Source organism: Peromyscus leucopus, chromosome 6 (assembly GCF_004664715.2).
Source record: "Peromyscus leucopus breed LL Stock chromosome 6, UCI_PerLeu_2.1, whole genome shotgun sequence".
Lineage (NCBI taxonomy): Eukaryota > Metazoa > Chordata > Mammalia > Rodentia > Cricetidae > Peromyscus > Peromyscus leucopus.
In genome coordinates, this window is record NC_051068.1 from 110,306,736 (window position 1) to 110,318,980 (window position 12,245).

General features: G+C 41.6%; 1 protein-coding gene across 1 annotated transcript in view; it reads right to left on the bottom strand.

The window, feature by feature from the left end:
- Positions 1 to 12,245, bottom strand: part of Dapp1 (dual adaptor of phosphotyrosine and 3-phosphoinositides 1) — a 55,982-nt gene that overhangs the window by 26,956 nt on the left and 16,781 nt on the right. The window contains 2 exon segments of the mRNA XM_028857608.2: positions 9,049 to 9,133; positions 9,135 to 9,183. Of these exon segments, the coding sequence (XP_028713441.1) occupies positions 9,049 to 9,133; positions 9,135 to 9,183 (134 nt within the window).

The window sequence follows — 12,245 nt, forward strand, 5'->3', positions numbered from 1 at the left end:
CCAGTCTCCTTTCATTCTTGCTTCCCATTTCCCTCTCCAAAACACCTTTACTCATCTTTCCGTTTGTGTTTACCTCATGCAGTTACTCAGGAAGCTTGATGTCCTTCCTCAAAAGACGTACAGTTCAGGCCTACTATTTTGGGATGCTTTCTGGGCAGCTTTTTTTTCATGCGTTAATATTTTATTCTCTAGTGCAAGTTTGAATGAGATGGCCAGTGGGATGGCTCAATGGGGAAGGTACTTGCTGCCAAACCTGGTGACCTGAGTGAGTTTCATACTGGGCCCCACATGGTGGAAAGAGAACTGACTCCAGAAAGTTCTCCCCTGACTTCTGCGTGTGCATTGAAAATAAATAAGTAAAAAGTAAAGTAAATGTGATAAAAAAAAAACTTAAACATCTTTCAAATGGCATTTCACTTAAATACAGTGCAAATAGCCACAAAACAGAAGGCAGAAGTTGAAACCGATCCACCTTCTTTAGAACAATAGGTCTCCATCATGTAGCAAGCCTGGAAAGTACCTGTTCCTTACAAGGCTTAGCTTGAACTCCAATGTCAGCTCTGAGGGTTAGGGTCAGATGCACCTAAGTAACTTAAAACCTCTGGTTTTTATTTCCTCATCTGAAAATGAGGTCACTACATGTGTTCTGTGGGAAGCTGGGAAGATTAAATAATTTGATATGTGTGAAAACCCCTGAGCCGAATACCTGGAACCTGTAAACAGTCCACAGTGTGGGTTCACACCCCCCCATGCCTTTTTATTTGCAAACACACCTCATTGACTAACTATAAAACAGTAATGTCTGGCCAGCATGAATGGAGGAAGTGACATCTGGCTGTGATTTGGCAAAATTCCAAGTTGTCCATTAAGTTCCTTCCAGAGATAGCACACACAATTTTTAAACTCTTATGTTCATTACGCTTCAAGCACTGCCTGGGGGAAGACAGCTGGCACCACAAATGAATAATAAGAACTGTAACTGCTACCAAAAGCCTGGGCAACCCCACATCAAAGCAAAAGACAGAAGTGGAAATGTGACATTTGGGAAAGAACCATACAGGGTCTCTACACTGCACCGATTGGGGAAGTCACAAACAGGGACCTGACGTGGAACATGGTGCATGTTTTCCTATGTGGGTTCGATGATTAAAGTTACCTTGAATTATTCAAAACAAATAAATGTATAATGATAGTTTTCACTGGAAGCTATTTAAGTATGAGAAAAGGCCATTTTTTGTTTTACTAATACTTGGATACTTCAGTATAAATATAAATATTTTATCTAAATTTTATCTACATTTTTGTGACTGTGCACGAAACTTAGCTAATTAGAGGAAGACTCAGTAAAAATTAGTTATATTGTATATTATATTAACTATACTAAAGCTGTTTTTCAAACACTCGAGTCTAGTGCGTGCTGTATAGAAGGAATAGATATCATCCATGACAAATGAAAGGCAGATTCTGGATATAGTCACCACCAGGTAGATACAGAACACAGAAGCATAAGTCTGTATTATGCTTTGGATAAATTTTGCTGGTTAGAATTGTCAGGAGTGCTTGAGTACTGTGAGGTATCCCTCACTCTCTCACCCGCCACCTCTCTACCCACCCCACCCCATGCACACTCATGGCATGCTGAGAAAATGACTGGCATTATTCTTTCAGGTTCTGGGATACATTAGGAAACAAAACTTACAACAACCCTGTCTTCATGAGCTTATGCTAATATGTAGAATAAGATCATTTAAAACAAGCGAGTAATAAAAATTGTACAACTATCAAATACGTTGGAGGAGAAGCTAGTGAGTCCATTGCATAGCTCTACTATGGACTTAGGAATGATAGGTTTTTGAGGATTAGAAACATCTTTAGAGTGTTCATGGATGTTGACACAAAGAACTTGAATGAATATAAACGCTAATGGAGATGCCAGGAAGTTAGAATTCTAGAGTCCACACAGTTGGCGGGATGTTAGGTGTGATTCAGGGAGCCCGTGTTCTTCAGATTAAAGCACAAATTCTAAATGCTTAAGGAATAGAGAACAGGGATAAAGAAGAAAACAGGCACTTAAAATGTGTCCCTTTGGACCAATACCTTCGCACATCTTTAAGACAGGTTTTCTTGTGACCTGCAACCGAGTATTCAGGTATCATCTACTGAAGCTGTTTACCATTGTAGTGCACAAATATGAGGTTTGTGTTGTTTTATTTGGCTCATCCTGTTGCCCTCAGAGGTAGCAGTATTCCCACCAGTGTTGCCTCCCTCTTGGGTATTGTGCATGTTCAGCAAGCACTGAACCTCTGAACTATAGACCCAGACACACACACACACACACACACACACACACACACACACACACACACACACACACCGCCTTTAACTTTAGTATTATTTTTTAAATTTGAGATCGTATCTTGCTAAGTTTCCCAGTCTGGCCTTGAACTTGAGATTTTCCTGCCTCAGTCTCCTGATTTGGTAAAATTACAGGCCTGTTCCACTAAGCCAAGCAAAAAGTCTCTTTATAAATGCATGCTTGCTCTTGAGGCTGAGGATGTTGTAGAGGTAAGAACGTGGCTGGTAGTGGGACATGACCAGAATGGATCCGAACACTCTGTCTGAGGACAACCCAGGACCCAGCTGCCAATCCTGTGAAACCTGACAACTTGGAGGTGTTGGTGAGATTGCCCTACTAAACAACCTGCTCAGCTGAGATCCATTCAGGAGAGGATTCAGAATCCTACAGTCTGCAGTCTGAGGAAACCAGATCAGCTGAGGAGTTGACGAATGAGCAAAACATGACCTGAAAACACAAAAGAAGGCACTGCCCAGCCACTGAACCAGATCACCAGAATCATAAGCCTACACTACACCAACTGGGAATAGGTAAGCCCCCATCTCTGGACTGGCATATCAGGTCTCTAGCCCCTAGGTCCTACCCATTGGAGTCCCAGGGACCAGACAGCTACCTTTTCCTGCTCCCCCATCAAAAAACAAAACAAAAACAAAAAACAACAACAAACAAACAAAAAACCAAAAACCGACCCCTACAAACCTAAAAACCACTGAAACCATAAGCACATCCTCCACCAACTGGGAACAACTGCTCCCTGAGACAGAACCGACTAACACTGATTGGACTAACCTGCTCCCGAAGAAACAGAGCCCAACAGCACCGATTTAACCAAGAACTCCTAGCAGACCAAGACTAACAATTAGAACAAGAGAGACACCTTCAGACACAGACACCGCCTGCACTGAACGGAGGAAGAGATGAATAGACACCAGTGCAAAAATACAGGCAACAACATAAAGACCTATATGACAACATCAGAACCTAGTGATTCTACACCTGCAAGACCTGTGCATACCAAGGCAAAAGAAACAGAAGAAATCAATCCTAAAAATGACTTCAAGAAGATGATAGAGGCCCTTAAAGAGGAAATGAAAAACTCCCTTAAAGAGGAAATAAAAAATTCTGTTAAAGAAATGGAAGAAAAAACAAACAAAAAATTGGAAGAAATCAAAGAAAGCCAAGAAAAAGTAATTAAACAGATGAAGGAAACAATTCAAGATTTGAAAATTGAAACTGAGATAATAAAGAAAACACAAACTGAGGGAATGCTGGAAATAGAAATCCTGTCTAAACGAACAGGAACTACAGAAGTAAGCATAACCAACCAAATGCAAGAGATGGAACAGAGAATCTCTGACACTGAAGATACAATAGAGAAAATAGATTCATCAGTCAAAGAACACACTAGACAAAAAAGTCGTAACACAAAACATCCAAGAAATTTGGGGCACCATGAAAAGACCAAACCTAAGAATTATAGGGATAGAAGAAGGAGAAGAATACCAACTCAAAGGCACAGAAAATATATTCAACAAAATCATAGAAGAAAACTTTCCTAAGCTAAAGAAAGAAATACCTATGAAGATACAAGAAGCTTACAGAATGCCAAATAGGCTAGATCCAAAAAAAAAAGTCCCCTTGCCACATAATAATCAAAAAACTAAACATACAGAACAAAGGAAAAATATTAAGAGCTGCTGTGGGATGGTCTGTATGTCAAATACTCTGACTGGTCAATAAATAAAACACTGATTGGCCAGTGGCCAGGCAGGAAGTATAGGTGGGACTCACAGAGAGGAGAACAGAGAAAACAGGAAGGCAGAGGGAGTCACTGCCAGCCACCACCATGACAAGCAGCATGTGAAGATGCCAGTAAGCCACGAGCCACGTGGCAAGGTATAGATTTATGGAAATGAATTAATTTAAGCTATAAGAACAGTTAGCAAGAAGCCTGCCATGGTCATATAGTTTGTAAGCAATATAAGTCTCTGTGTTTACTTGGTTGGGTCTGAGCAGCTGTGGGACTGGCGGGTGACAAAGATTTGTCCTGACTGTGGGCAAGGCAGTAAAACTCAAGCTACAAAGAGCCGCAAAGGAAAAAGACCAAGTAACATATAAAGGCAGACCCATCAGAATAACACCATACTTCTCAATAGAGACTATAAAAACCAGAAGGTCTTGGACAAATGTTATGCAGACACTAAGAGACCACGGATGCCAACAAAGACTATTATACCCAGCAAAACTCTCAATCACCACAGATGGAGTAAACAAAATATTCCATGATAAAACCAGATTTAAACAATACCTATCCACAAATCCAGCCCTACAGAAAGCACTAGAAGGAAAAATCCAACCTAAAGAACCTAAACACACCCAAGAAAACTCGGGCAATAGATAATTCCACACCAACAAATACCCAAGAAGGAAAATGCAACACTACCACAAAAAAATAACAGGAATTAACAATCACTGGTCATTAATATCCATCAATATCAATTATCTCAACTCACCTATAAAAAGACACAGACTAACAGAATGGATAAGAAAACAGGATCCATCCTTCTGCTGCATACAAGAAACACACCTTAACTTCAAAGACACACACTACCTCAGAGTAAAGGGCTGGGAAAAGGCTTTCCAATCAAATGGACCTAAGAAGCAAGCTTGTGTAGCTATCCTATTATCTAATAAAATAGACTTCAAACTATAAATGCATGCTGTTAGGCACTGCAGGGCAAAGCTGGGCCTGGGACTAAATAACAGCAGTGACCTAAAATACTGAATTTTACTTCTGATTTTGGAAGACTGAGAGAAAAGAATTCTGGAAAGGCCTCATTCAATGGGCAAGCAAGTAGTTTTTCTGTGCTCCTCTTCAAACCTTGAGAAGTTTGTCTCAGAGTCTCCTGATCACTCAGAGTTAATATCAGATGCTAATACATACTTTGCTTTATTTTTTGGGAGTGGGCCTTGCCATTCAGCCCATGCGGATTTGGAATTTGGGATTGTAGGCGTGTACCACCATCTGTGCCCACCAGGAGCCAATACATAAGTGAACAAGAAGAAAAGGTCTATTTTTAGAAGGTGGCATCCTGCTTTCCATTCACCACCCGTCATGGCCACAGTGGTGACTCTGTGACTTTCACAGCCTTTCCAGGCTTAACAGTCATCGTGACTTCAGCACATGATCTTGTTCCCCGGAAGCCTGTTCCTCCCACTGAGGACAGATTAGAACACTCAAGCGTCATGAGTTGTGTCCCTTGGACAAGCCTTGGTGGCTTTGCCTTCATCTGGTGGGGACAGATAAGCAAGGAGAATGAATGTATTCTAACTCAGGGTTCTCATCCATCAGCTCAATCAAGCTCCAAGGACAGCAAATTGTTTATCAGACAGTGGATAGAAGAGAGGACAGCCAGAAGACGGGATAACAATCTTAGTTTCCTAGAATGGGTAAAACGTGAGCCATAGTAATGATGCCCAGAAAATTCTAACTTTGGAGAAACCATGCTATAAAGTCTAATTATAAATCCCAACATATTAATCATATACACACACTCCACTTTAGAGCCAGGGTCTTGTTTTGCAATCCAGGCTGCCCTCTACCTTGCTGTGTAGGCCAGGCTCACCTTGAACTTGTGATCCTCTTGCCTTAGCCTCTCAAGTGCCAGAATTACAAGTACCACTACACTTGGCCATGAGATTCCTCTAGTCAGGATCACGTATTTATAGGGAGGCTGTATGTTGCTCCAAACACAGTGTGAAGGTGAACCTACTGTGCTGGGAAAGAGTCAGTCAAAACACCCGGCATTCACCTCGCTCTTCGCCTGCCTTGATCTGCCCGGGGGCAGGACGATGTGCCCCTTTCCCTAATTTTAAGGAAGTCCAGTAATGAGAACAGAGAACCACAAAGAGATTTAAATAGTGTCTAGAAGTTTACATGACAAAACTGACTTTGCTTGGGGAGAATGTGGGCAGACAATGATTATGGTTTTGACGGCTACAGGATTCCTCATAAATATCCATTACGTCAGGTATTCATTTCCTCACACACCTACACTTCAGATTAAAAAGCACAAATTCTAAATTAACAAATATGGAGAGAGACAAAAGAGAGGGAGTGGAAATGAAAACCAGGCTTTAAGACACCCTGCTCCATTTCTAGAGACCAAGAATTGAATACAATCCAGTGCAGGGTTGAACATAGACAGGGACTAAAGCTGAGGGCAGGGACTAGAGAAACTGAAATGCTTGCTCAGGTCAAGGTAGCCATGGAAATGAATATCCCCACATACATTTATTTATGAGGACAAGTGCTGCTTAAAGATGGAAGGAATTGTCAGGGCTGACCCTGAGGACTTCCACCAGGAAAAAGACGGATTTAAAGCTGAAGGTTCAAGTTCAGAATATTCTACCATAAACCTGGTATTTTCAGTATAAAGAGAAGCAACTGTTTTGTGGTTTCTGTGTGTTTTTCATCCATGCTAGACACTGATTCATCCTGGGGTCTGTCCCTGCGACATAAACGGCAAAAGCAGGAACCGGTGGTGGCCGCTCTTCCCTCCACACTGGTGAGCAGAGAGACCACTCAGGAGTTTACCGGGAAAAGTGATACGTACGAATTCATGGCCATTGGCTATGTGACTAAGTTTCTCATGCTATAGGCCCTTGGAGTTTTTCCCACTGTTGATAAATCGAGATTTTTTCATCATTTAGAGTTAAATAAAGCTGGAATTCTAAACCATAAATTTGGAGGCAATCTTTTACTTAATTTCTTTATAGATTATAGACAAACAAGTTAGATAATTCAAGTGCCAGCATAATGTGTGCTTGAGTGTGGATAGAGAGTGTCCTTCAAAGGCCCATATACTAAAAGCATGGCCCCCTGCTTGGCCTTATAAGAAGGTGGAACCAGTGTGAAAAAGTTAGGTCATTGGTGGTATGAGGTCAATGGGACTCAGCCACTTGCTTCCTGGTTATGAGCTGAGTGGCTCTCCCTGCTGTGTGTTCCCATCATGGTGACAATGGGTTAAGGCATCATGGACTAAAACCTCTACAGCCATCAGACAGATAAACCTTCCCTACGTACACGTCTATTTAGCTCAGGTATTAGTATTTGTTACATGAATGGAATGCTGGCTGTGCTGGGAAAATTATATATATATAGTTTTTCAAGTCATAGGAAAGTACAATCCTAAAACTTTGTAAGAAACCCAGGTAACAGATATGGGCCTTTATTGCTCATAAAAAAAATGCTTTCTAACCAATCATTTTCAATATTGAATATTTGGTAGCTGTGGGCATTTCATGTGAAATTTATCTTTCAAAATGCTTCAAATTAAGTTCTCTGGGTCTCACCTACAAGCAAAAAAAAAATGTTTCTAAACATATTGGTTTCATGTCACAGGCACACTTTCCTATCAGTGTCCATGCCTAAAATGATAAGAAACAAACAAACAAAAAAAACCTTTCCTGACTTATGTTTTCTTTACTGTATATATTATAAAATAGAACATTCTAAAGAAATTTTGCCTAGATAAGGTCTCACTATATGGCTCTGAGTGTCCTGGAACTATGTGGACCAGACTGGCTTCAAACTCATGAATGATCTTCCTGCCTATGTGAGCTTTTAATATACCATGAACAATTTAATACACTTTAAGAAGATATGTACTTTGTAGAATGTACCTTGCTTTCACGAAGATTGTGCTAAAATCCTAACATTTACATCTTAAAAATATTTATTTTTATTTATGTATATGTGTGTGCACTTGCTTGTATGAGCACCACATGCATGCACATGTCCACGAGGCTCGGAGAGAGTGTTGGATCCCCTGGAACTGAAGCTACTGACCATTGTGAGCTGTCTGATGAGGGTTCTTGGAACCAACCCAGGTCTTCCACAAGAACAGCAAGTGCTGTTGTTTCTAAACATGGCAATTTCCTATCACAGACATAAGATTAAAGAGTAACAAGTATGAAATTGGTTGAAATAGACTTCGGTTTATTCTTCTTTCTAGAACAATATTTCAAAGGTCAAGTTCATAATTTATACTATGGTTTGAATATAAGTTGTCTTCTTCAAAACTAATGTTAGGCTTAATTTCCATTGTGATATTTAAACAGGAGGACAAGATCAAACTTTTAGAGGTGATTTGGGCTTAATCTCAATCATGAAATATCAGTCTATTGTATTGTTAATGGATCAGTGGGCTAATGGGTTGTACCAAGAATGGGTTTGTTACATTGATGTTGTCTTGAGCTTGGTGTGGCAGTACATGTGTATCATTTCATCACTGGTGATGCTGAGGCAGAAGGACCACATGTTCCAGGCAAGCTTGGGCTGCGGTGAGGGCTTGGTCTTTGATGTATTTATCCCTGTCTCTCACTATGCAATGTTGTTAGGCCCAGCAGAAGTCACCAGGTTCCAAGCAAATTCTCGTGCAGAGATATGAACTATAATACCCTTCTTTGGTTTCCAAGACAGGAATTCTCTCTGTAGTTTTGGTGCCTGTCCTGGATCTTGCTCTGTAGACCAGGCTGGCCTTGAATTCACAGAAATCTGCCTAGCTCTGCCTCCCAAGTGCTGGGATTAAAGGCATGTGCCACTGCCACCTGGCTTATAATACCCTTCTTAAATCAATCACACATCCCAGATATTTGTTAATAGCAACAACCGGACGAAGATGACTTACCTGTCTCGCTTCCAATCAAAGGCTGATTTGCAAAGTGCTTGACAAAATCCTTTAAAGTTGAATATTCATTGAAGCCAAATTTAAAATGAATACCCAGTGTATTCGACGTGAAAGTGTTTGACAGAGTCTTTGGCTCTGAAAGAAAAAAAAGTGTTTAATGTTATTTAACAAATGATGGTTCTTTTTGAAGGCAGATAAAGAGAGCAACGGGCTGGCATCCCCATCAACCGATGAGAGTGTGGAACACACAGCCATCAAAATCACTGAGGGTTTAAGGCTATCACTCCTTTCTTTTGGAAGACAATGCTCTCAGCTTGTCACTCTCCCAGAAGGGATGAGATGGTTCCCCCATCTTCTCTTGGACCGACCACAAGGTTTCTTGAACATTAATGTTCGTAAAGGGTGTGGATTCAGGTAGAAGTGACAGAAATGATGTCTGTCCTTGGCACCCCTTGTCTGGGAGTCAGTCAGAAGTCTGCTTCCGTCAGTGAGTTATGTCCCCCTAGTCTTCTCTCCCCTTACCTGTGTGATTATCTACTGGATAAAATGTCACCTTTCTAAGGCTGTCATTTTCGACGTTATTTTTTAAATGAGAAGTATTACATAAGATCTCTCTCCCCTCACTTTATTTGTCCCATTCTATCTCCCTAGCCTCACCTCCCACTGTGTCATCTACACCCCAACTTTAGAATGCATCAGAGTCAACTGTAAGGTTTGTTAAAACCCCCAGACAAAGACTGAACATGTGGAAGGGAGTTCCTCCCTCAGAATGTAGGTCCTAAGGGGTTGTCAGTGGATGCTGCTGTCAGGGGAGCCACCTTCAGGACCCCTGCCCATCAGGAGCTGCTGCTCTTCTAGGAGTTATTTCCCCCTTTGCTCCTGACCTCCAGTTATTCCTCTCACCTTCCCCTTGGTCTCCAATGGTAGAAACTCCCGCTGCCATTGAGTTTCTCACTATCCATTGAGTTTTCCTGTAAATTACACTTTCTCACCCAGTCTCCCATGATAATTCTGGCTCATATTGAGTGCAATTTTACTTCTCAATCACTCAAACACTTAGCCTGCCTTCTTTTATGCTATTACTGCCCTCTACTTTGTAGCAAGATTTGGAGCTTATGGGTGCTATGTGTCTGTACTTCTTGCCAACAAGGTCTTTGAACTAAGATGGCTGGTACAGAATGCATGATTCCAAATATCTGTTATTAAGGGAATGAACAAATAAATGAATAAAAAATAATCGTGCCTTTAAACAACTGGCCTGTGGATTCTGTCACCTCTGCTGGTAGTCCCCTCCCCCCCAAGTGTTACTAAATATTTGTAGTGAAAAACCAATGGTTTATATTTTAATTTTTCAGGAAGATGAAATAAATGCATGCAGTCTATCCATGAATTATCAGATGAGTCCCATCTGTGATCCAGTAATCCTACATGCTTATTTAAGATATCTGGGAGGAGCCGCAGTGCAGCACCCTCACATGCAGGCTACCCGTCTTACTCCCCCATTTGCTGTCGGTAAGAGAAAGCAGGATCTTTCCCCACTGAAACAGCATTCCATCTTGGATTAGCAGTTTTGGCATCCCTATTCTTTATTCTTTTTCTTTGTGTAAATGTGCACGTCTTCTCATGTGTGCCTAAACACACGTGTGCGCATATTTGTGGAAGCCAGGGGTTAACCTCAAGTGTCATTTCTCACGAGTTTTCTTTTTCTTTTCTTTTCTTTTTTTTTTTTTTTTTTTTTTTTTTTTTTTTTTTTTTTTTTTTTTTTTTTTTTTGGTTTTTCGAGACAGGGTTTCTCGGTGTAGCTTTGCACCTTTCCTGGAACTCGCTTTGGAGACCAGGCTGGCCTCGAACTCACAGAGATCCGCCTGCCTCTGCCTCCCGAGTGCTGGGATTAAAGGCGTGCGCCACCACCACCCGGCACTTCTCACGAGTTTTCTAACTGGATTTTTTGAGGCAAGGTCTCTCACTGAACCTGGGGTTAATGGATTCAGCAAGGCTGGCTGTGGCCAGTGAGCCCCAGGGATACTTCCGGTGTCTTCCTCCCTAGTTCTGGGATCATAAGCACATACTAACATGCTCCGTTTTTACATGGGTGCTGGGGGTCTAACTCAGTTATTCTTTTTGCATAGACTTAGCTATTACTGACCGAGCTATTACTCTAGCCTCTAGTCCTGTTATTTAGAAAATTTATTATGAAAACTTGCCAGAGTAACATCAAAATATTAGTAGATACACCCCTGCCCCTGGCTGCCTAAATTGTCCCTCATCCTCTACCTATCTCTGCCTCTCCCCTTCAAATCGGCACATAGATTCACTGCCAGGGAATGGAAGGTATGACAGGCAGCATTCATAGATGCCCCAAACCTAAGCCCATGGAGTGCATATCCCTGTTCCAATTATCCAGGTAAAGAGATTTTGTGGATCATTACATCTTTAAAAATAGGAAGATTCTCTGTGTGGGCCTGACCTCTTCACATGAGCTCTGTGAAACAGAATTCTCTGTGTCCACAGAAGAGGACATCAGAGAGATATGCTCTGGCTGCCAGAAAGGCAGCCAACATTCACACTGTGTACCGTCCACGCGGGCCACATAACACGATCTGAAGTGGTACCTGTCAGTTACACTGGTCCTTGAGTTGCACTAGGAGCCCCAGGACCCCAGGGATACCACAACAAAGAAACAAAAGAAAAGCATAACAGGCAAGGAGGACGTGATGACGAGACGCTGAGTTCCAGACAGGAGCCCCAGCTGCAGCCAACGTCTCTATTTCAGGCTGGTAGAATTTGAATAGAGAATCCACCCATGCTAGGCCTGGACTTTAATATATGCAGGAACAGTAGCACGATCCATTTATGTTGTTTTAAGCTGCTATATTTTCTGGTCATTTGTTATGTAGCATAGAAAATGAACACTGAAGGTTCCAAGTCTAAAGAGAGGAAAAGCAATGTTAATTCTTTGCTCTTGAGCTCACAGAAGCTTGTCAACAGTTGTTTAGGGAAATAGTTTTTGTGTGTGTTAATTTGTATGTGTGCATGCACAAATGTTCACATGTCTACAGGCACACTTGTATGTGTGCAAGTTCATGTGCATGTCTGTGGATGTGGATGTGGAGACCGGAGGCCAACCTTGGTTACTGCTCCAGACACCGTCCACCTCTGGTCGAGAACTCACGAGTAGACTGGCTAACCAGTAAGCA